Genomic DNA, 25,456 nt, shown 5'->3' with positions numbered 1-25,456 from the left:
TTGCCCTCATGATTAGCAAAAATGAGAGATTTTTCGGTTTGATTTCATGGGGTGGAAAACAAAGCCTGAAAACATGTATTTCTTACAAACAGCAGAGTTGCATGTGAGAGTGCTAGATTCCTTCCTACCCACTGAATATATTTCAGTGTATGCACATGCAGACTTGCAACATATAGGATGATTTTGATTTTTTAAGCTCTGGCAAGTTCCGAAATTGTGACAGATAAAAAAAAAGTTTAATGCTTAACTAAAATGAAATTAATGTAAACAAATAAAGCTTTTCTTAAATTGTCAAATAATTATACTAGCAATAATAATAGAAATGTTTGAAAAATAAAGTTCTTGAATTCTTTTATATTCATGCAAGTATTTTTTACCTTTCAAGGCAAAGAATATTTAAAAAAATATTTTAACAATATGGAAAAATACCTTTCGGTTAATAACAAGAGAAAGTGGCCACTTGACTTCATAATCAAAGGCAAATGCTTCTAATCCTGTAAGTGATCCAATTCCAGAGTTTCTATACTCTAAAAAAAAGAAGAAAAAAAAGCTTAATGCTTAGTTTAATTTTGTTTTCGAATGTAGATAGAATAAATCAATTTTTTTTAAAACAACCATTAATAAAAGCATATAGTTTTGATTAATTGCAATTGTTTTAAATGTTAATTTGCGTTTAATACTAACCAGTCTGCATATCAGAAGGAATCTTAAGTATTTTAAACATTTGAGTCAGCAAGTCATATGGAAGCAGTTCAACCCTAAAAATAAAACCAATTTTTCTTTTTCAATATGGAGGCATAAAATTGAAAAAAAAAGAAGAAAAAAAAAAGAAAGAAAATAAATCTATTAGAAATGTACTGGTAAAATAGTTATGAATAATATTTTGTATACAGCAAATTTATTAATTGATGAAATTTTGTTTGAAATGCTGTAGTAGGTGAAAACTATCTTTTTTCATACTATATAATAATTTTTAGATCTTTTAACAAGACGGGTATGTAGAAGACAGATAAATTTATTTTTCAGAATAAGTTCAAATCCTGCAAACTGTCCAAAACTTTAAATGTTTTGTATTTTGAAAACATTTTTCACATACGTCTTTTAAATTTTAAGACAAATTAATATTGTTTTTTATCATACCAAAGAATGTAAATTATATAAATGAAATCACAAAGAATGAAATTCATATAAAACAAAATTCATAGTGGTTACCAAAGCAAATTTTTTTTTGAAAAACAAGGTTGTGTACTTTATTATGGTTAAACTTTACACATACATACAAATATCTTCTACATCGAAACATTAAAGAATGCATCAGATAAAGGCGTTTTAGAGGTAAAGAAATAGAGAATAATTTATAGAATTATTGAAAAGCATAAGTAATTTTTATTAATTATTTAAGTAATTATTATAATTATCTTATTCGTGTAAAACAGACATAATCACAGCTTCATTTTGAGAAAGTTACTTGCGTGATAAAACGAGACTAGCTTTAAAAATACACACCTAACATCATCTTTATACTTGTCTTCATTTACTACGCTGGTACGAAGTGCTAATTCTAAAAGTGATTCTAATCTTGTTGGCATTATATCATCAATATCTTTCTGCAATTCTTCACTAGCCATGTCCATAAACTGGATTATGAAATCTCCTTGATCAAGGAGGAAGTAGTGCTTTACTGAGCTGCATTGAATAAGGAAACAGAGATAAAATATTTCTTCAAAGGAAAGAAAAACAGAACAAAAAGTAAAAAAAAAATTTAATTTTTTAAACAAAAGTATCAAACAATTAAAATTATTAACACTGATTTCTAGAAAAAGGTGAAAATTTAGAAATAGTTCTAGAAATGTGATATTGAATTTTCAAAAGGGCCTGCAATAAATTTTCAAGTTTGATCGAAAATTTCAAAAACTGAAAATTTTACCTTAAATTACATATACATTTAACCCCTTCAGGACCATAATTAAATGTATGTGACCTAGAATTATACCTTCATGGTCCAAGACTTCATACATAAAATGAGCCTTTTTGACTCTAATGGCTCAAGATCACAAATCTAAATGCACTACCTTCATAAATCACTAACAACCAGGAAATGGGGTAGACCCAGATTGAGATGGATGGAGTAGGCTGAAATTGACTTCCTTTCAATTCAGGAAAGAAACTGGTGCACAAGTGTCAAAAATAGAATGCAGTAGAGAATTCAGAGCAAGGCACTGGCTCACTCTCGGCTGTCTAGCCAAATATGATGATGTTGTGATTACTACATATACATATTCCTTATTATCTATAAATTTGGAAATTGCAGGCCAGGGAAAGCACTTCCATTGCCTTACTTTGGCTCTGAAAGGGTTAATATGCTTTGAAGGAACATCCACATGATATAATGCAGTTCTAAATTTAAATGTAAAGCTTCAAAGTCGTCTTTCAGAACTTTCTTTAGTTCTGATGCTTTTAATGTCTTTGATATCCCTTAGCCTTTTTTTTCTTCAGCAAATTTTGCAGTTTCGAAACAAAAAGTCTGCTAAAGACTTAAGAAAGTTTTTGGTGATTATTTATCTCCATAAACTACAAAAAAAATATTTAAAGGAACAAAAAAGATGGTGATCCATTTCTAAGAATGTCAAAGCCATTAAAAAATTCTAATGTTAGAATTAAAAAGTTGCTGAAACAAGGATTTTAAAACTTATTTTTGAAATTTTTACATCCAAATACAGAAGTACTTTTTGGCAGGTTGAGGTTATTTTATAGAAATTGAATGGTTATGTAATTCACATAAGTTCTTGAAAATAATTGTTTTAATCTTGTAATTCGGATAGTAAAACTAATAAGATTAAAATTTGATCAAAATGCAATGCAATTTTATTTATGCTATGTTAAAATGCTATTCCTGGGAGCTAACTGCAAAAACTTTTTTTTTAAAGTTTACAAACATTCTATCTACAGAATTAACTTTTAGAATCTAGTTAAAAAAAAGTTTACACACAACAAAATAAAAACTAAAAAAATAAAAGCAAATTTAAAAAACAAAACATACAGAAGTCTCTTCCTCAAGTCAGTATCATCCATCAAGTGATCAAGAAGCTTTTTGCTTGCAAAATGATAAGCTGGCTCAATGCATTCTATATATTGGCTTTCTCGCATGGTGTAGACAATAGCTTTAGCATCAGGACAATTTACAGTTTTACCTTAAAAATAGACACAACAAAAAAGAATTAAACAATTTTTAAAACAAATTTCAAAACAGCTATCAAGCTTTAACACAACTTTTAAAAACAATTTATAATTTTGAATCATACCACATTGCCTTATGACATTGATGTACTTTCCAGTTCGAAGAATCATATCAGCTGCCTTTACCAAGAATGTGGGTATTTGATCACAGCGAATAGTATATCGCTTTTCCCAATATCTAGCAACAAGTTAAAGTGCAAATAAAGTAGGTGGATTCTTAAAACTGAACAATGAATTTGATATTCTTGATACTTCAATTATGTACTTACATACATAAATAAGCATGCCACAAGTTATTGAATAATCTTGCTGTTTACAAATTGGCACTGTAATTCCGTATATCACTTTAAAAGTCTCCAGTATTTTCTAATCAGTCTGAAATTTTCTAATCAGGCATCAGTCAGAAAAGAGACTACATACCTTTTCGCTAATTATTAAAGATATGAGCAATGACTGGTATATAACTTATTTTTTTGTTAGCCCAATTTATTTCAAGCAATTTTCAATAAGACATATATATTTAAGGCAATAAGCCTAGATGAATTCAGTAGAAATGAGCAATTTGTAGTACATTTCTTAATTAGCCTTGGGGCATGAAAGTTGATTGGAATAAGTCTAAAAATATCAGACATTAGAAAATACAGAAAATTTTTCCAAATTACCTTCCCACATTGCAAAATTTGAGCAACATTTGCAAAAAGTCAGATTCTAATAGCTTAGAACACACATACAAAAAGAGAATTTTATTGAATAGATGTTTATTTCTGTGGAATTATTGAATTCTTTTTATTAATAACAACTTTTAATGTTACGACCCTTAAAAGCACAATGATTTTCCTGCTGGTCCTGCACTCCTGAATAGGGCCTTAAATCTATGTAAAAAATTTTTAAGGATACGCATCACTATATTCATGAGGTAAGTCCTCTTTTTTGATGATTTCATTATCTTCAACCAAAAACTAAAAACAAAATTTTTTCAAAGAATTAACTTTCATTATAAAAAAATTATCAAAACCATCATTGATACAAATATATGTTTCATTCTTACTTCAGAGTAACAGTCTGAAATAATTCCTTTGTAAATCCATTTCTCTAAGATTTCAAAATATGGAAGTGAAGCCTGAAAAAGAGAAGGAGGAAAGAAAAATCAGTTGCGACTTTCGACTGGGACAGAAGCATTTCTAAATAATGTAATGAATGTGCTTTCAAAAAATTATATTTAAATAGTAAAACATGGCCTAAAGAAAAATGATTGAATTAAAAGGTAACAAGTAAAGGCTTTTATAGTATATGTAGCAAAATTTTTACAGCACAAAGTTTTATATTAAGTTCCTTGAGCAATTCTAATTCTAATATCTATAAACATGTATACGTTTAAAAAAAGTAATGTCAAATTTGACAAAATTTTAGAAAATATAATAAGTCAAAAACTCATAATATTTTGAAAATTGGTATAAAACTATGTCATCATAAAACAGAATTCAATCATGTAATTTGATGTAAGGTTTTGAGCACTTAAAAATAGAATGTACAATCAAATAACTAAGAAAAAATTCAAAAACAAAGCATTAAATCTAAGTAACCTTGTACTATATATGTACCTTGTACCTAGTACTATGGACCTTGTACTATATATTTAACAATAAAGTCGTAATCTATTTAATTTCTATACAAAGCAGCAAGCTAAAATAAAAATTATTTACACTAGAAATCTAATTTGCACTAGAAATGCATTCTCTAACATTCAGTCATATATAAGAGTTACATTTATTATATATTACAATTAAATTTTTAAAACCTTATACAAACAATTTTCACTAAGTCAAAAATGACATATTAAAGATAATAAATTTACAGTATTATATACTTGAAAAAAAATTGTGGGTTGTACTTACTTGCTAGGCAACTCTTGAATTTATAGTCTTCATACATTTACTAATAATTTCAAAAAGTCTTAAGAAAAATAAAGTGAACCTTTTACTAAGGATAAGGGTTCATGTTAATAAAGATTTGTGTTGGCAATTCCTTATGACATAAAAAGTATCTAAAATCCATGATTCTGAAGGTGCATTTCCATGAACAATAAAATCTAGCACTTAAACATTAAGTACAGATAAATAATTGACTTAATGACAGTGTGCCAAACTTAAGTACAAAGTATCGATTTGTCACCCTAAGAGTTGAAATTTGATGCACTGTAAAAAATTGAATTTAAATAGAAAATAGCCACTAAAAAATCGTATGAAGTTATCATCACACTTTCAGAAATCAACTTGAAATTTCAACACAATATTGAACAGTGATAATGGTTAGATTTTCAGATTATGCAATAAAAATTTAGTTTTTTCTCTCCATCAAATTTCACAGGAATAAACTCCTTAAGCAGTACATTAAAAACTAATAGCTAAATTTGTTTTATGCCATAGAAAATAGAAACAGATGAAACTTACTGCTCTGGTAAGAGAGTGACAGATCTCTTGTGATTTACTTGACCTACAAAAAATATGAAAATTAAAAAAAGTAAATAAAAAAAAAATCCATAATTTACACATTAAAAAAAAAAAAAGTACCATACCCAGTGAGAGAGGATGTATTTTCATGCAAAAATGACAAAACTGCTCCTCCAAAGTAATTTTTCTGTAAATAAATAAATAAAAGTAAATAATATTATTTAAGCAAATTCCTTAAAGAAATATTTTTTCTCCTTGAAAAAACAACAACATAAATCTAAATTAATAGTAGTACACTTATTTTATTAAAAAATAAAACTTCGCAATATTCATGAAATATTATGGATCAATATGTTAGAATGCTAAAAGGCCTCATATAAAATCATATATTTGGATCAAAATTAAATGCAAAACAAAATTTAACAGATAAATAAATAAAGAATATTTTAAAATTGTACACAAATTATGAACAGTATAGGAAATAATCAAAGGAGAATTTCGTAATCAATAAAGGGAAATGAAATTTAAAAACTAGATTAGGCTAGTAATAGTTATTACAAGTTAAACTGAAAAGTTAATTAAATGAATTAAAAGAAAATTTTTTTGTGTTTAATATATTCCCAAATTCATAAATTTGAGTAGTAAAAGACATATTTATTAGTAAATATTCTTGAATATGATTTTTACAAGGATGAAAATAAATACAATTCAAATTGATCATTAAAAAGAAATATTTTATCAGGATAAATTTCTAGAGGATAACTTTGTCATGGTATTACTTATTTAGGAAAAAAAAAATGTTAATAAGGCTTCCTTTTCAGGAATTTTTTAAATTTTCTAAAAGTTAAACTTTGCCTAAAAAAAAAAAAAATAAAATACATTGCCCTTTAATTTTTTAATTCTCATGAAAATGTCTTAAACAATTTGCTCAAAAAAAAAAAAAAAAAAAAAAAAAAAAAAAAAAAAAAAAAAAAAATGCAGTACATTTGAAATTAGCTTAACTTTTACATGCCCAGATTTCAACTAAAACTAACTGCAGGTATAAAAATCTAATTACCAATTACCATAACTTATCGTTAGACTGATATTTGATTATAATAATTCCTTAATTATCGAATAATTACCATTATTATATGACATTATTCATTTTTTTAATTTATAATTTAAAAATTAAATTCACAGAGGTCTGTTCATTAATAACATAAATTACTGTGATGTACCTTTTTAAGAGTAGAAGCAATTTCTGCAATGGTTTCGAGGGTTGTTAAAGATGGTTGTAAATAAAACCACAGTTTTTGAAGAGTCAGATTGTGTTGCAAATGCTGACTCTCAAGTTGAGAAACCAAAATAAAGTAATCTTTCAAAAAAGTCCTCATAGCTGCAGAGAGGGCATGGTTAACAAGACCTTTTTCATAATTAATGTTTTCTGAAAAAAATTAAAGGGATATATAATTATTAAAAACGTTAATGGACAATAATTAAAAGTAAAATAAAATACAATTAGAAGATTAAAAATTTTACCTTCTACGAATTGTATTATAGTAGAATAATGGGAGAACATAGGAAGCATATTTTGAACTAGTAGTTTCAAAGCTACATCTAAAAATTTAAAGAAAAAATGTAGGAAATGACAGAACAAAAATAAAATGCACAAAAGAGTTATATGACTAAAGATTACTAACATTTTGATTAAAAAAAAAAGTTAAATGCATAAAAGCTTTTTCTTACACACACAGACATATAGATATAAATTAATAAAACTTATTAATTTTCTTGGTTTTTCTTTTTGTCTTTATAGAGCTATATATATATATAAAATTAAAAAGTATTTAAACGTTTAGTTAGGCCATCAAGGTCGATTTTGAATAAAAAAAATTAGCAAAATAAATCAAGATATTATTATTATTAAGATTCTGACATGGACAGCTGAAGCAAATAAAGTTAGGCTTAATTAACCTTTAACTAATAAGGTACTCCCTTGATATGTGATCTGAAAGGCTGCCAAAAACATATTAGCACAATAATCAGTAAATGTTTTATTTCTTTATTAACAAGCATAAAAATGCATATGGTATAATAAACAATGATGGGGTGAAAAAAATAAAGAATTAATCTGTATTGATTGTTTATCTGTTGATTGCAGTCAACTAATGATAATCAAATTTTACTATAATCAAGCAATTTTCCTGCTGATGCATAGGTTCATTTTTATTTAAACTACCATTGGTTTTACAAAAACTTAGCCACTAGAAAAATATACAATGGTTTTAGATAACTTTAAGTATACTTGTTTTATTACATCATATGCTATCCACATTTTTTTGGGAGCTTACCAGACCTAATAAATAAAAAAATAACTAATTATTAAATAATCTACAATGATTTTTGATTAAATACTCTAAGCTAGCAAACATTCCAGATGTTATCTTTTAAATAATTAAAAATATAAAATAAAAACAAAAATGTTTGCACTTCAATTCGAAATAATGCCCGATTCCTTTTGAGAAAAATTTGTTTTTCACACCCCTCCTTGAATGATTTTTAGACGTGGGGGCTAAAATTATCTCTTTTATTTGCTGGAAAAACTGTACATAAAAGAGAGACTCTTTCTTTTAATATTATAGCTAAAGATAACAAACTGCTTATAAAGTAACTTACTTGCACTATCATCAATACGGAAAGACTTTTTACTATCCAAATTTGACAGCTTTTGGCAGTGAATGTAGTCACCTTCTATTCCCTAATTAATATAAAATATTAAAATAGTTGGTCATAATCAGTCTAAATCAGAAATTATCACATTACATTTAAAAAACATTAGAAAGATACTTTTCAAACTTTAAACAGTAAATTTAACAAAGCTTGATTTTCTTTTTAATTACTTGTTATTTGATAAATGAACATTACATATTCATTAAAGAAAAAATAAGTCAAATGATAGTTAAAATTTTTTAAGATTTGTGCAACTTGAAAATCGACAATTCTGTTCTCTATGCCTTTCCAAAAGTTATTACCTTTATATGTTAAATTTTTTTTTTGCTCGATAGAGCATCTTGTAAACCTTTATATGCTCAAAAGAGCATCCTTTAAAATAAATAATAATTATTATTTCAACTTACCACAAGGCAGAAAAGTACATCATCGATCAAACGACTCTCTTGCACATTTGGTGGTAAAACACCAATTGGACCACTCTAAAAGCATAAAACAGTACAGGAAGATAAAGGTTCATTATAAGAAATATTTTATTGTGTTATTTACATGTTACAAACAAAAATGAAAATCAGAAAACAAACAGAAGTAAATACATGGTTTATTACAAAAAAAAATAAAAATATTTTTGTTGGTTATTCAGTTGCCACAAACAAAAAAGATAAAAAAGGAAAACAAATAGAAATAAATAAAAGGGTTATTGTAAGAAAGACAGAATATTTTTGTTGCTTATTTATTTGTTACATACATAAATAAAAAAACTGATAACATTAGCTAAACATTATTCATAAAAAAAAGAACTGTGATTTATATATATATATATATATATACACACACACACACACACATATATATATATACACTATATACAGTGTAACGTCTCATATCCGGACGTCCCTTTTCCGGAAGAATTGATTTCGAAAAAAAAAAAAGGTCTTTCGACACATTTCCCCTTCTAGCTTGCACTGAACCCCTGATTTATGCATTGAACCCGTAAATCACAAAGGGGAAGAGAAAATCTATCAAGACCATTGAGTGACCGTTAGCGACGCTCCTACTCTGGAATGCAGGAAAAGAGGGAGATTTGTTTTCAAAAGACCGCAGCTGCGCCTCCCTCTTTTCCTATGCAGCTGTCTAGTAAACGAGGCATTTCCTGGAACCTTTTTATTGAAAGAAAAGGGTAAAGGCAGCTAGTGTTAATGTGGAGGAGGAGTCAAAATGGAACATTTGAATAGGTCTAAAAGGATACACATCCTTGAGAAACATTCATTCTTCCCCAGACCATGTAATATTTAGGAGGCGGGGGAAAAAAGGGGGCAACATTCTTTCTTTAGCAGATTCTTTCAGTCATACAAAAAAATAAGAGAACCCCATCAGTGTGCCCTGCCTTTATGCTTGATTGATAGCCAATGATTGGAGAAAAAACAATAATTTGTCACTTCCCGCCCTTAACTTGAATGATCTCCCCTCTACATTTATTTTCTTTCACAAAGAAGAAGGAAATGAATTTTTCTCCTTCACCAACCCATCTTAATGAATGACTGGAATTTCCCTTTCTTGCTTGAATCCTTCTAGTTAAAAATGGCGTATTATTATTTTCATAACTGTCAATTTTTTTTTTCGTTTTCTACATTTCAAGCAATAATTTTTTTCCCTAATATTTCATATTTGATTGATTGGATAATCTAATACTAGAACATTATTCCCCTTAAAAATAATGTTTATTTATTTTTGCTTCTTAGATTTAGATCATTTTAAGCTTTGTTCCAGAATGAAGTGAATTACCCCTTCCTGCTTGAATCGTTCTTGTTCAAAATGGCGGATTAATATTTTCATAACTGTCAAATTTTTTCATTTTCTATATTTTTAGCAATAATATTTTTTTTTCTAATACATATTTTATGTTTGATTGATTAGATATTCTAATACTAAAACATTATTCCCCTTAAAAATAATGTTTATTTATGTTTTGCTTCTTAGATTCAGATTGTTTATTAGATCATTTTAAGCTTTGTTTACCTTGGGGGTCAATTATACGGAAAAATCTATTATACGGACTTCTGGAAGTCCCACCGATTCCGGATACGCGACTTTACACTGTANCACACACCCATAAGCAGAATATTTTCAAATGTTCTGCAAGCATGTCACAGGGAAAAAGTCAACTTTACGTCAAAATAATATATTTTAATTTATTAAAATACAGGATCATACACAAAAACACTACATTATTTCTTAAACCAAGGCAAATATTCTTGATTTGTTACTCTTTCAATCACTTTTGAAGTACAAAATTTTGTTAATGACGATGATGAATTATTAATAAAATGCCTATGATATATAAAGGTTTGAACATTAAAATAAGGGCTAAAAATCTATCGCGGGGATAAGTGCCTCAATGGTGCACCATTTGCAAACATAAACATTCGCTGGTCTGTTGTTCCAACAACTTCTTCATCTCCATCTAAAGCATTTGGTCTTTTAAAAACGCTGTCACTTAATCAAGATACAAATTGTTCTGTAGGACTTCCTTTGTTCTGCGACGTACGCCACAGTTTTAGGCACTTTCTGCTTCTGGGTGTATATATATATATATATATAGATATATATATGAGTTAATAAAGAGGTGAGCATAAGCATACAGTTACAAAATATTACATTAAAAACAGGACTACATAATAAATTAAACACATCAAACTATAAAATTTAGAATTACAAATTTAATTTCAAATGAAATTGATATATATATTTAAAATTACTTACTACTATAAAATCTGATCCTGAGTCCTCTACAAAATCCCAACTTAAGTGAACTCTGTCTCTTAGAGACTTAGATAGTGGATGTATTCCAGGAGGAACTATAAATTAAAGGAGGGAAACAATTTACTTTTGCACTAAAACAATTTTATCAAATAAGTCAAACAAAGCTCTCATACCTTTTCTTTTTTCTAAGGTGATCTTATTAGAAGAGGTAAAACTGTTACCCAAAATTTGTTTCAGGTTCTAAAGAAAGACATTCTCATATTTGAAAAGTATTTAAACATTATTTAAATTACAAATTATCAAATACCAATTATGCGTGATTCAATTTAAAAATAATTCTATTCTACAAATGTACTCATATTCCTGGAAGGACTGCTTTGAGCAAGAATACTTCAATGAAGATATTTTATGCTTTTTAAACATAACTTTTTATCATTAAGTTCATTTAAGATCAACTGTTAAAGTAAGGGTGCATAAAATACAATGTACCTGAACTTAATAAAAAAAAAGTTACATAATTCATTATTTTTTTTGAAAAAGTAAAGTAATTAAAGCATCAAAGAAACACTACCTCTCCCTTCTAATTCAATATAAAACATTGCACAGTACTCTATTGATCGTCCTTATATGCATTTTTGGAATCCTTATAAAAAAGGGGGGAAAAATATGCATATCAAATGTCGCAAATTAATACATAAGGTGACAAGAAACAAAAATACAATTGAAATCAGTCGAGTCCCCAAAGAAGAAAAATGGATGAAAAACATCAAAACCAATTTGACTATTCAAAGAAAATTGGATAACTCTTTTCTGTTCTTTACAACAATCTGAAAGTTACTTTTTCAGTACTATTTCTTCCATATCGAATTCTCAGTACTTGATTACTTTTCTATTTTTCTTCTTCACGTAAATGATAATGATAACACTTTGTAAGCACACTAATTCAATATAAAACTGTCCATTCAAAATAAAAAAAAGTGTTTTGTTTTTCAATTGTCAAATTTTGGATGCTAAATAGAAAATGTGGTAAAATTATATAGAATAGAAGACATAAGACTAATGTAGAATAGAAGATTTTTCAGACAAAATTAGTAGCCTTGTCTTCAATTGTTCATCATTCCCACATACAAGACATTTATAATAAAAAAATAGTTGAAGATTTTAAAGATTTAAATAATAAGTAGCTAAAATAATTTTTCTATTAAAGGAAATAAAAACCTAAGCTTAAAGCTTTTCTGGAATGTTTAAATTTTTTAGAAATTTAGTTAAAAAGCATGTTTTTTTCAATTTTAAATCTATATTTTTAGTGGAAAGATTTATTATTAAATAGAATGACAATAATAGTTAAAATTACAATAGAGCAAATTACCACATGGTTTTCTTTATAAGAGATATTTCCATTGCTAAGATTTGACTTCTCATTAAAACTTGATTTTTCAGACAGGTGGGAGATGCTTCCATTAGTTTTATTAACAGCATCTCGTTTGAGAAAACTTTTTACCTAAAGAAGGAAAATTTTAAATATACATTTCAGATTATGTAATCATTGTCAGAAGCCTACTTTTGATTAAGTCTACTTAAGAGGAGCTTTAATATAGGTTACATTTACTTAAAATATAATTAAACATAAGAAATAAGATTTATTTTGAGGTGTGGGATTCCGACAATGTCAACCTTCACCAATTATAAGGTACTTCAAGATAGAATCGGGTTAACAGATCTTATATACTAGTGAATTGGAATACAATAAATGTAGTGGTAGCTATGCTACATTTCTCCCCCACCAGAGTTTTATCTGTGACAGAATTCGACGAATGGATATTACTTGTTCATTCATTGCTGTGTTGCAAGAGGCTGTGAGAGCTGTATTAAGACCACCAAGCTTTGATTGCTGGTCGTGAGGGTTGTATTAGGAACACTGTTGTGGGTGTGGTTGCTTTTGCATTGCAGATAGCAGTTGAGTGTGTACAGGCCCCCGTTTTGTGTGATTGAGACTGAGTAGTAATAGCGTGTAGAGGGCAATGTTGCAGCCATAAATAGTAAGTCAACTGTTCACAGTGAATCATTCATGGAACAAATCACATGTTCAAGTCAAAGTAGGAGTTTCAATCGAGGTAAGCGTGTTCAGATCACGTTCGCGTGACACCCACGTGAGGTGAGGCTGGGCTGCCAACGATGTCAACCTTCACCTATCCATAGGTACCTCAAGACAGAATCGAGTTAACATGTCTGTCTTATATACTAGTGAATCGAAATTTAATAGTTGTAGAGGTAGCTATGTTACAATTTCATAGTTTAAGTTTAAATGTTAAAATTTGCTTATTTTGACTAAACATGCCAACCAATAAGAAAAATAACATCCATATACTTTTACATGCAAAATTGCATTATTATATTACAAAAAATATGTATATAAAGCTTTAACAAATTTTCTGCATTATTTGCTTTCTCTGCATTCTCGTTCATTAATCAGAACAAAACCCTTTAACATAATTAGCAATTCACATCCGACATTTAGGTTCTACATTTAGTAAGTTTTTTCTTTAAGGAAACATGAAATCTAGCGAAAAAGTATTCTAGCCTAGCATAATTATTATATTATTCTTTGTAAGACATGTGATGAGGATTGCTTGTAAGATTTTCACTTTTAAAACCCTTATTTAAGATAGGCATAGTAATATTAGTGTGATTTTGATTTTTCAACGTGTAAAGATTAAATAAAGATTGTAGTGTTTCACCCGGGTCTATGCATGCTTTGATTTTCTAGCTCAGTCAGACTGCAATACTTATAAATATATTATATAAATGTATACAAAGATTTCACTTGCCTATTTTTTAATGTTAGTTATGACCTATCGATATTTTGTTAGCCTAGGCTTTTCTGAATAAATCGTATTTGTTTAAATACAGTTATTCTTGATAAGCAGTGACACTTTCCATTTCCAAATTGAAAGCAAAACACAACTAAGCCCCCCCCTGGGAAAATTGTGAAAAACTTGGAACTTAACAGTTTAAAGTTTAGAAAAAGCTCAAACCAACTCTCAGGCAATTAATATTATGCGACTGCTAGCATGCGATTATTTTTTTGAATATTCAAATTAATAATAATTTTAAAAAATTTATTTGATGATGATTTTATTGAAATTTATTATTATACTGTAATGCAGTCTTAGTGACAATCTTGGGAGTCATCCTTCTTGCTATTCCAAAGACAACATTGCATGCACAATTTAGACTGAGCAGATGGTGGTTATAATCACCTGACCTCCTTACCATTCTCTCAAACCACAATTGTTTTCTGGACTCTTTCAGAATGCTACATTTTTGTTGTATAGGTCGAAACATTTTATAAGTCAACTCTCTCATCTTAAATTCAAAATGACAGATTTTTTGTGTCTTCAGTAAATAATTTAAATTTCGAATTAACACTTGCCAAATTTTTTTTTCTTCGCAGATATCAATTAAACACAAAAAATAACTTTTAACAAATAAATCAAAATTTTGCAAACCCCAATCTTTCTTAGAGATGTAATTAAAACAAAATAATACGAAGCACTTTGAAAGTGACTAAAGTTTCGCTCTTTCACCCTCAAATAATATTCAATCTCCTGATGCTCTGATTCAGATAAATTTCTGATGTTATGCCTGAATAAATGAAAAACTTAGGAACTAAAATGATTGCTATTTTTTTAATTTTCTCAAACTTCAATTTATCACAAAGTTTAATTAATTCTCTTTTATGCTAAGCATCATATTTTGTAAAAAATCATTGTGTTCAAATGTGTTTTGACATATAAGCCGATTTTCAAAATTTCATAGCATTAAAAAAGTTGACATCAACTGAAAAATACAGAAAATCTAAAAGTTTCTGTAGGCATTAGAATTAAAATTTGATTCTGAGATTCAATATTATTTATAAAACACTTTTAGTAAAATTAAGATATTTACCTCTCCACTATTCTGAACTTTTGATAGTAAGCATACAGCTGAATCTAAACCTTGAGTACTACAAAAAGGAGAAAAAAGGGTGAACATTAGTAAAAGCAAAATCACTTTTAAAATTCATAGATATTATTCATAAACAGGATTCATATGTTTTTCACATGGTTTTAACAATGAAACAGTGATTACCTACGTCAAAAGCATAAATTTTAATTATAAATGGGTATAAATATTATTCATACTTGATGCTTAAGACAAAATATTAAGGCAATATATTTCTTTTACATATTAAAACACATTTAAAAAAAAAAACTTTTATCATAGAAATCTATGGAAGCCATATAGGGTTAAAACTGCTTTAGAAAAGACATTTCAGTTACCAAAATAAATAAATAAATAAAAAAAAACATGTTCTTTAATAATTACTAATGTAAGTATTTCCTTGTAATAAAAATAAGGTAAAAATGATACTTTAAATTCAAAATTTAAAATTCCTAAAATCCTGATTTATCAGAATCTTTTGTAACTTTTATAATAGGATACTGTTGCTAATTTTTCAATTCTGATTATAAATTAATCCAATGATATAATTTGGATTTAATGCAATTTTGTTGAAGACTTAAAATAAATAAATAAAATAACCTTGTAAATCAAAACAATGAAATAGAATAGTTCCATTTTAATAATATGTAAACTACAATAATAATTGCACTATGTAAATACTTAACTAGTCAATTTTAAAAATCCTTAATATGAGAAAACTAACACGAAGTAAAATAATTAAAAAAATAGAAAGATAAAACATAACTTTTTTTTTCTGCTCAAAAGTATAAATTCGACTTTAATTACATATTAATATATATATGTAATGATTTGTGCGGTAAGGGAGGAAAAAAGATAATAATTAACTATTTAACTTAACAAATTTAATGAAGAGAGAAAAATATATAACAGCGATATCAAAATTAGAAAATTGCCTACAAGCAGCTTTGTAATGCGCAGTGTACTAACTAAAAGTCAATGAAGTACTCCGGGGCAGTCTAGCATCATGGGTTAGTGTTTCCTTGCCGTTAGGCTAATGTTTTCACGGTTTTCTTCTCCATCTAACGCTAATGCGGGTTAGTTCCATTAAAAAGTCCCTCACAAAGGCAAATTTCTCATTATAATTGAGCCAGGAGTTTCCTTGTCTTCTGGATTGGGTTCAAAATTACAAGTCTACGGAGTTAAACATTGGTAGTCGTAAATTCAGTATTGGGTTGGCTGTTTAAAGCGGATTATAAAATAAATTATGTATTATGTTCTAATGAGCATCATTTTAGGTCTTGAACACAAAAACACAATTCTATTCAAGAATAAAAATAAGGTAAAAATATCAATAACACAATTCTATTCACGAATGTACAAAATGAAAAAAAGATTCGAAAACATACTGTTTGAGCTTCATATCTTCATACATTTGAAGAAATCTGTCAGGTTCTTGAGACGACTCAGCTAATTTATTAATAGTTGACATTGACAGTGCCTGAATAAAAAAATCAGAAATTTAAAAAAAAAATAAAAACTTATATTTTTTAACTGTAAAATACATTTTCATGAAATCATTCATATAATTTAAATCATATGAAATAAATTGTCTTGATATAATATAAATTCTTTCAAATTATCAAATATTTTTTATGCTTAAATTTATTCATTTCCGATTTTGACTGCCTCTTTTATTTCGTTGCATTTTTTTTCTGTTGTTATTTTCATTCAAGAGACAACTCATTTCTTTCATGGCAGATCTTAAAAGTGGTAAAGAAGAGAGAAACAGAATGACATTCTATGAAAGAGGAACAATTATAGGGAGATAATCAGGTTTGATTTTAAAAAAATTGAGATATCTTTCAAAGTAATTTTTGGTGCATAAATTCGCTTTATTGAAAGAAAAACACAACTCATCTTTAAATAGTATAATTGTAATTTTAAAGCTTTTTTGAACTTTAAAGCAATTTGGTTTGAGAGTCTTATGGTATAAAAATCAATAAATAATCAAGCTACTGATTGTAATCTCGAATTTTGAAATGTTACGTGTCGTAATAATAATGTATTAACAATATCGGGATTTTACAAAGGATGTGATGGGAGCCAAAAAAGACAAATAGCTATAAAAAACTATTATCAAACAATGTGAAATTGCGAGGCAATTTTGTTAAATGAAACACGTAACTCCAATATTAAATTCATGAGTTGGAATAATGTTTTCAGAGTTTAATCTGAGTTCCGAAAAAAATAAAAATAATAACCACCAAAAAGACCATCATCCAACAAAGTGAAGATGGAACTGTTTCAAATAAAACACATCAAAAAGTTAAAAATCAAATTTGAAAGTCGTAATAACATTGTAGTATATCAAAATTTGTAAAAATCATGTGGAAAGATCTGAAAATGTTAACAATTTACAAAAAAATATTATCAAACAGCAAGAAACTACGATAGCATCTAATAAAATGCTTTAAAAAGTGATAGCTAAAAATCGAAGGTCGTAATAGCATATTAAACATATCGGAATTTGAAAAACCGTGTGGAAATGTCTGAAGAAATAAAATTGAACATGGTGCAAATAAATCATTTTTTTTCTCAATATATATATGTAATTCAAAGGCATGCAGGGTAGAAATTTTTTCATTCAAAAGACAAACTGGATCACCTGCCCTGCTGCACCTAGAATGAACACCTAGTCTTTTTAAATTTTATAAGGAATGTATTTTTTTATATATCATTTTTTAAATGATAAATATTTAGTTGTAGTAAAATATTATATGAAGAATAAAATGTGATTCTTAAACAAATTTACGTAACAATGAATGAAGTTCTAAGGTCATTAAAAATAACTATTATTAAAATTAATAAGAATATTATGTTGAAAATAATAAATTTTTTATTATAGGATGAAATCCACTTACATTTACAAAAAATAATTTCAAAATATGGATAAAAATTTTTAGATGCTCTGTGTAAATAAATATATAATAAGAATCTTACATCTCTGCATGCAAGTGTAAAAAAACAGAAGTAAATATCAAGGAAAGAGAGCAATTGAATTAATAGATTTAAAAACTGGTCACCTAAAATGAATTTCCCATAAAAATAACATGCTTAATGATTCATTGCACAGATTACAAATAAATTACTAGATTACAAGTGAAGTAAACTTTCATGTCCTTAGTAAAATATGAAGAAAATAAATGATATTTTACTTTTATAGTAGAGGGGTGTATATTTTTCTTCAGTAAAGCTTCAACATACATGTCACATGATGCATTTTCACTCTGTTTTTCATTACATCTATAGAAGTATGCAAAAAATATAATATATTATATTTATTTACATTCACATGCATATATATATATATACTTTCATTCAATACAGTCAATGAATACATTCAATAAAATCATTTTAAAACTTAATTTTATTTCAGAATTACAATAAAATGGAGTTAGAATATTATTTTATAATCGTGGCTTAACAGCCGAACTAATTTATGAGTTTACTACTTTTAATGTTCAACTCCGCAGCCTTGTAATTTTGAATCCCATCAAGATAATTAAGGTAACTCTTAGATCAATACATGTATAGACCCCTGTGGCAGAATCGCGGCTACATGGCGACATTGTCGCAGAATGTTAAAGAGTTCCTGCAGAAATATTTTTCCTTTGGGAAGAAAAAATTTTGATCTTTCTTTTCTGCAGAAATTTGCTTGTAAAATTTGAATTGCACACTTAAATGATCACTTTTTGTCCCGTTGAATTTGTACCGATAGTATTGTGAAACCATGTAGTGTTCCGATTGTATTTTTGGCATTAATTGATTTTCACATGGTTTTTAATTATCTTGATATATTTCAGATGATATCGGAAATTCGAATCGAGGATTCAAGTATTTTCTTTTTACGGCAATGATTCTATCGCTTTTTTCTGGCAATTATTGCTATTGATTTCCACATAGTTTTTAAAATCCGATATTATTTAATGCAACAATTAAATTTTGAAACGAAAAGCACATTTTAGTAACCTTTTGAGTAACCAATTCGTGTGATTTCGATGTCGATCTGTTTTGGGGTATTTACTGCTATGGGTTTCATGATTTTTAATTATATTTTTTTAATGTGATAATGATTTAAAAATGCGATAAAGGAAATAATTAGTACGTGTTTCACCCCAACAAAATGCGAGAATATCGTCCATAATATTAGAATAAAAAAATATTACATATTTAATGAAAGTAATGATTTTTTTTGGCGGTCAACAGAGCGTTTTTATTACTTTAAATTAGTAACATATCTGTTTTTTATTACTGAAAGTACCTCGCACAAAGATATTAGTGCTAGAAAGTTTTGTTGCAGAAAGCCCGAAAGAATTCTGCCACAGGGGTATAGACCTCATACACTGTATTTTCATAATCAGCTATAGCTTGTTTAGGCAAATATAGTTTCATTTGAGACTGATCACAGAATTCTAAAACACTATCTAAAATTTTTTAGTTAAAAGAGCTACTGATGTTGAATTTATAATGAAAAGCTAACCAAATTAACTCAGCAAGAATAACAAAATAAGGATTACAATTTTGACTAAGGTATTTTTATAAAAGACTGATTAGGAGATACATTTCAATAAAATATATGTAATCACTGTGTTTAATGAGTATTGCAAAATAATAAATTTTAAAACCCAATAATATTATATTTTATTATTAATATTCTAAATTAGCTCTACATTAGCACAAATGTCAACTGCTTTGATTTTAGCAGAATTTTTCAATAAGAAAAAGAAAATTATTAACTAAAACCTGTTCAAATTTGGCACCTTTTGCAATTAATAGGGTCACCACCAAATAACTGGAAAAAAAGTGACATTTTATGTAGCATTTTGAATTATTTATAGAAAGTAGAAGAGGAAATAAATTTTAATCAATTTTACTAAACGAAGAACTATACATTAAATCATAAATTGTGCTAGCACCAGAAAAAATTTGCCCACAAAGCAGAGAAAGTTGGCATCACTGTATTAGTGGTAATGATGTAGATATTTTCGAATCAGTAGGTACTTACCTGTATGTGCCACCACTAGCTAATATTGCTCCATAGTTTGCTTTGATTTGTAAAAAATTAAAAAGTAAAATTTACAGATTAACGAGTCGCCCCTTTTAAGTTTCTCCCATCTGAATTTTTTATTTTAGTTTCTTTTTCTTCCCCACAGTATCAAAATAGTGGCTTGCTTGGAGTAGGTATTGATACTTAAATTTTATTATGAATAGAAATATTTTTCTTTAACAGAAAATATTCATAATTCGAGATGAGTTCCATATTGATATCTTCGCAAATAATAATCACCAAATTTTGTCAACTTCTGGCCAGTGGCCTGCCCCAAACTACAAAAGAAAAAAAAATCACAGAAAAGGACCAACTAGAAAGGTATAGGTAACACTCAAACCAGCAAACCACAACATATTTTTAAAAAATGTTACAAGTTAAACTTTTAAAGCTACAAAAATAACCTCAACGCACAGAACTCTATCAATATATACATATATTTAATAAGATAGAACACTTAGGTGCACTACTGGTGGTATGTCATCCGTATTTCCCAGATTGCGTATAATTCATGATATTCAGATAAATATAGATGATAAATGCTTAAAAAATCTTAAACGATTAATAGACTATAAATGTATACAAATTAAGTAAGTGAATCAAATAAAACAAAAACCTGCCCATTGACTAAGTTAAGGTTATTCTAATTAATTGAATTTAGAGTTTTTGTAATTTCCTTGCATTTAGGAATAAATAAAATTTTTAATTAATTCAACTATAGCTTTTCTTTCGAAATTTTGATCTACGCAATTGTCAAGTGAACATTCACTACTAATAATAACTCTTTAACCTACTTTGGATAGTAATAACAGTTATATGCAAGCACAAATGAAGAGGAAATGAGAGAAATATAATTTTAATCGGGACGATTTCCGTATCGTGATCTACGCCAATCTATATTTTTAAGCATAAAATAAAAAAAATTCTTTCTTAAATAAAAATCTATTTTGTATTTGTCTCCTTTACAGAAATCTACTATTTTTTGCAATTTATTTAAATGCATACCTAAGTGTTTTCATCAACTCTTGCACATGAAGTCGCACTTTTGGTTCAGTCATATGAAATTATCAAGTATATAATATCAAAAAATAGACATGAAACCATTTAATATTACTGATATATGCGCGGTAAATAACAATTTATTTTTAAAAAACATAAAACAGCGCTTTTTGTTATTATTGCGCAGTAAAGTTGAGTAGTTTTGATTCTGGTTATTGATTCTTGATTTAAGAATAAAGTTTCTTTATTTTTTTCATGTCTTCATTTTTTCCGAAATTTTGTAATTTAAAATTTCTTCTAAATTCAGTAGAATCTCTGAAAGTTTCTGAATTATTATAATTTTTTTTTTATTCACCATGACTTGGAAAGGGAAGGGTGGGGAGTTCCCAGGTTTCTGCTTCTGCACCCAGTTCAACTGTAGACACTGATGGCTGTTTACCTTTGCTAAAAGCTGTTGTTTTTTCTGGAACAAAATGATTAATTTCGTTGATTTCTTCAATAAATTATTTTCATGAAGTATACAAATCGAACAGTATGTCCGATCTATTTAAATCAGCATTAGGGTACTTCTCTAGCAATGTGCCTCGAGAGGAACACGCTTTTGTTGGTCAAATTGTTGAACTTGAAAAACAGAAACTAAGAGTGAAGAAAGTAATAGCAGAAGGTGAGACGCCCTCAAATGAAATGAAATTTTAGCTTATTTACTTAATAAAGTGAAGTTTTTATTTTTGCTTTCTGTATAAATTTTATTAACATTGAGGTAAAACTATTTTTCTATCACATTGGCCTGGAAAAAGGGCATGTCAACAAACGAATCTATGTACTATATTATAATCATGTTTTAATTAAGTTATATAAAGTTTAGAAATTTGTATTAAGGAATAAGTATTTAATTTAGGACAAGTTGAAATTGGGCTTTCTTTCTATTAATACATTTAGAAATTTTTATTTATTGGGTTGTAATGACATTGCACTAGTAAAAGCAATTATTTCACATATATATATTTTTTTTTTCAGTATTGAATGCACTTATTACAAAAACAGCAAGCTTATTTGCTGTACAAAACCCCTTTAGTTCTTTCTTTTGAAGTCGTTTTCAATTATTAAATGTCATTTGAACTGCTCACATAATTGATCCAGGAACTAATTTCAAACTGTTTCTTGATATGTATGTTTATTTTTCTCTCAAGTTAATTTTGACCGATATAAAACTAACAAATTTTGTCAATTTTTATTTGCAATTTTCTGATTGTTCAAGTCTATTATAATTGTAATATTACCTAACTTTAATCTATACAAATATAGATTTGATTTTAAAATTGAACTTTAAATTGTTAGAAAATTTCCAATTTCTTCAAATAAATTATGTCCTTGGGTGATTCCTATTAATAAGATTTTAAGACATTATAAAATCATATTAACTTTACATTGTTCTTTGTTGTACACAGCATATTTTTTTGAAAGTTTTTTCTTTTTGTCCAGGCTAGTAAAGATTGAAAAAATTAAATTTCTTTAAATCAGGGCTATGTACATTTCTCTTGATTGTTGTAATCAGTTCTGTATATTGTAATTAATTATTTTTTGTTTAAAAAAAATTTTTTTCTTGTAATAATTTTAAAAATTAAACTTTGACCTAAAAAATTAGTGACTATTCTAAGGTTTTGAAAATTCTCTTTTTTTCTTTTCTTCTTCTTCAAAAAAAGAAAACATTTACAGTTTTTTTACATAATATTTTTTTGTATGTTTTATTGTAAATTTTTAAATAACTGCATTTATAATAACTTAATTTTTTTGCATTTATTTATAAATTAGATTATGGGATTTTTTTAAAATTAAAATATTGTTGTAACTTCAGCTACTAAATGCCTATCAACAACAATTATACCATTACAACTCTAAAACACGTATTGCTGGTTCAAAACTAAAACGACACATCTGCAAACATATTATGCTTGCAGATGTGTCGTTTTAGTTTTAAACCAGCGATATGATATGTAATTTCTGTTTTTATAAATTGTAATCTTTATCTTGGATGGAAAACATGGTGGCAGCGCATCTGTATTTTAGTTAAAATCAAATTGGATTCCAAACAAATAACCTGGTCAACAATAAATAAGCAATAAATAACAATAAATAAGTAATATTGAATTTTATAAAAAGTTATGTAAATAAAATTCATTAGTCATTAAAAATTTATGTCATTCTTAAATTATAAACATCATAAAATTATTATTAAATAATTATTATTATTCTTTAATTATAGTTTTATTGAAAAACATTTATTTAGTGTTCTGATTTCCCATTACTGTGAGTTCTGATAATTATACTTTTGTGTTTATTCATCAATTTTAACTTATTTTGTTTATCTAAATTCATGGTTTTCTTTTACATAATTTATTCAAAAAACTTGGTCAAAATATACTTTTACAATCACGAGTTCCTTTTTTTGGGGGGAGGGGATTATTAGATGGTTATTATTTTCCTGGTTAACCCTGCCAGGTTTTCAAGTATATGAAATATTCATACATTTAAGAAGATGACTTTTGAAATATTTTTTAGCAAAAAAATCTTCTTAATGTATTGTGGGTTATATAGAACATTTAATAATAAATGAGCTTTCTAAATTTAGGAGGATTTGGTTTTGTCTTTGTTGCACAAGACATATCTACTGGCAAAGAATATGCTCTGAAAGTAAGTGACTTACCTCAATTTGTTACTTTTAAATTCAAATTACAACGTTTCTTAACTTATAATTTATATTTTAATGATCTTTATCATCCAGAAATAATGATATTAATTTATTGTTATTTAGCTAACTATATCAACACACTTTATTGGCAAGCATTCTATGATGTTTTTATCTATTAGTATTATGGTTCTGATGATATTTTTTATTGTATTACTGAGTTAAAAATGTTTTATGTTTTTAAAAATTTACAAAATTAAATAAGTATTCGTTCGTAGGTTTATAGGTTAAGTTTTTTTATTTATTTTTAAATTTTCTTCCTTTCCTCTTATTTCTTTTTTGTCATTATATATGTAGGTTCGCTTGTATTGTTTCATAAATACGTCCAAGTTAATTGTCTTTCTTTATACAGTTTTTATCAAAAAATTTCAATTGTAATTTTAAGTAATTTAAAATCTAAAAAACAATAAAAAAGGAAATTTTTTTTAACAAACCAAAGCAAAAATACTCATTATTTCAGAAAACCTTACATTTTATGATCTTGCTGCACTCTATTTAACCTCATCCTTTTCTTCTCAAAACACACTCTGTTTTACTGATTGCGTTTTGTCTCTCATAAGCTGTAAATTTAAAATAGTACAGTTTGCTTTATTGTAAATTAAGTGTAATATTTATCATAATCAAGTAGTAGAAATAGGAGATTAATGGTAAATAAATTGAATTTTTATCTGTTTTTTTTTCTTTATTTGTATGATTAAAATTTTTAGATGTCAATAAGTTTCATTTTCAAAGGTAGTGTTTATTATTTTTCTCTGCTGTCTGTGGTAGCTCAGTGATTAGAGAACTGGTTTGAAGAGGCCAGGGTTCAATCCTTGAAAAGTATGTGCATTAAACGTGCAGGGTATCCGCGCACCTGGAAAGTCATGAAAAATCATGGGAAGTCATGAATTTCGGTATTGAACAAAATTTGTCATGAAATGTCATGATTTTAACTATTTAAAAAAAAAAAAAAATCATGGGAAGTCATGGATTTAGGTCGCTAAAATTTTTTATTTTTCAAGTGGAGTTCTCTCCCTCCCCCCAATTTTATGGTGTTCCGATTATCTGAATTTGTAACAAAATCCCCACTCAGAGTCATATTTTATTAAAATATAAAAAGTTTTATCATGTTCTTTTTAAATTATGGTGTTTTTTTCAAAAAATGAAAGAAAAAATATCATTTCTAGAGCGAAGTATCTCTTAAACTTCTGTGATTTCAGAATTATTATTATAATTTTTATTTTTTTATTTATTTTATCAATTTAAAATTCTAACTAAAGCAAGCCAGTCATTGGCAAATTTTTTTATTTCGAAATGAGAACAAAAAAATGAGGAGTATTTCTTTCCTTTCTGATAAACAAGAAAAGCATCTTTAGAATATAATTCTGCAGAAGAAAAAAAATTATTTGCTCAGCTATTTTATTGCTTCAACTCTTTCTTTACTCTGTTTTTTGAATCTAAAATCAATAAATATGAAGATGCAGGGTATAACAGTTT

The 25,456-nt window shown here is 27.1% G+C and overlaps 2 protein-coding genes across 2 annotated transcripts in view; one reads left to right on the top strand and one right to left on the bottom strand.

Moving 5' to 3' along the window:
• The window catches only part of LOC107442171 (gamma-tubulin complex component 2), a 31,010-nt gene extending 9,579 nt beyond the window's left edge, over nucleotides 1-21,431 (bottom strand). Inside the window, exons 1-20 of the mRNA XM_043042880.2 lie at nucleotides 21,241-21,431; nucleotides 18,344-18,431; nucleotides 16,535-16,626; nucleotides 15,111-15,168; nucleotides 12,532-12,663; nucleotides 11,336-11,402; nucleotides 11,163-11,257; nucleotides 8,807-8,881; nucleotides 8,346-8,427; nucleotides 7,209-7,286; nucleotides 6,908-7,113; nucleotides 5,813-5,874; nucleotides 5,688-5,730; nucleotides 4,286-4,357; nucleotides 4,135-4,196; nucleotides 3,303-3,415; nucleotides 3,041-3,191; nucleotides 1,507-1,686; nucleotides 685-758; nucleotides 430-527 (exon numbers count right to left, since the gene is read on the bottom strand). Coding sequence (XP_042898814.1) covers nucleotides 430-527; nucleotides 685-758; nucleotides 1,507-1,686; nucleotides 3,041-3,191; nucleotides 3,303-3,415; nucleotides 4,135-4,196; nucleotides 4,286-4,357; nucleotides 5,688-5,730; nucleotides 5,813-5,874; nucleotides 6,908-7,113; nucleotides 7,209-7,286; nucleotides 8,346-8,427; nucleotides 8,807-8,881; nucleotides 11,163-11,257; nucleotides 11,336-11,402; nucleotides 12,532-12,663; nucleotides 15,111-15,168; nucleotides 16,535-16,626; nucleotides 18,344-18,431; nucleotides 21,241-21,293 — 1,881 coding nt within the window. The 5' untranslated portion in view covers nucleotides 21,294-21,431. The remainder of the gene's footprint in view (nucleotides 1-429; nucleotides 528-684; nucleotides 759-1,506; nucleotides 1,687-3,040; nucleotides 3,192-3,302; nucleotides 3,416-4,134; nucleotides 4,197-4,285; nucleotides 4,358-5,687; nucleotides 5,731-5,812; nucleotides 5,875-6,907; nucleotides 7,114-7,208; nucleotides 7,287-8,345; nucleotides 8,428-8,806; nucleotides 8,882-11,162; nucleotides 11,258-11,335; nucleotides 11,403-12,531; nucleotides 12,664-15,110; nucleotides 15,169-16,534; nucleotides 16,627-18,343; nucleotides 18,432-21,240) is intronic.
• Nucleotides 21,432-21,606: 175 nt separating this feature from the next.
• The window catches only part of LOC107442170 (cyclin-G-associated kinase), a 45,316-nt gene continuing 41,466 nt past the window's right edge, over nucleotides 21,607-25,456 (top strand). The window contains exons 1-2 of the mRNA XM_071181080.1: nucleotides 21,607-21,898; nucleotides 23,864-23,925. Coding sequence (XP_071037181.1) covers nucleotides 21,769-21,898; nucleotides 23,864-23,925 — 192 coding nt within the window. The 5' untranslated portion in view covers nucleotides 21,607-21,768. The remainder of the gene's footprint in view (nucleotides 21,899-23,863; nucleotides 23,926-25,456) is intronic.

The sequence above is a fragment of the Parasteatoda tepidariorum genome, chromosome 5 (assembly GCF_043381705.1).
Source record: "Parasteatoda tepidariorum isolate YZ-2023 chromosome 5, CAS_Ptep_4.0, whole genome shotgun sequence".
In the NCBI taxonomy this organism is placed as follows: Eukaryota; Metazoa; Arthropoda; class Arachnida; order Araneae; family Theridiidae; genus Parasteatoda; species Parasteatoda tepidariorum.
Note: the sequence above shows the minus strand (reverse complement) of the source record. Positions and strands in the feature narration are given on the sequence as shown.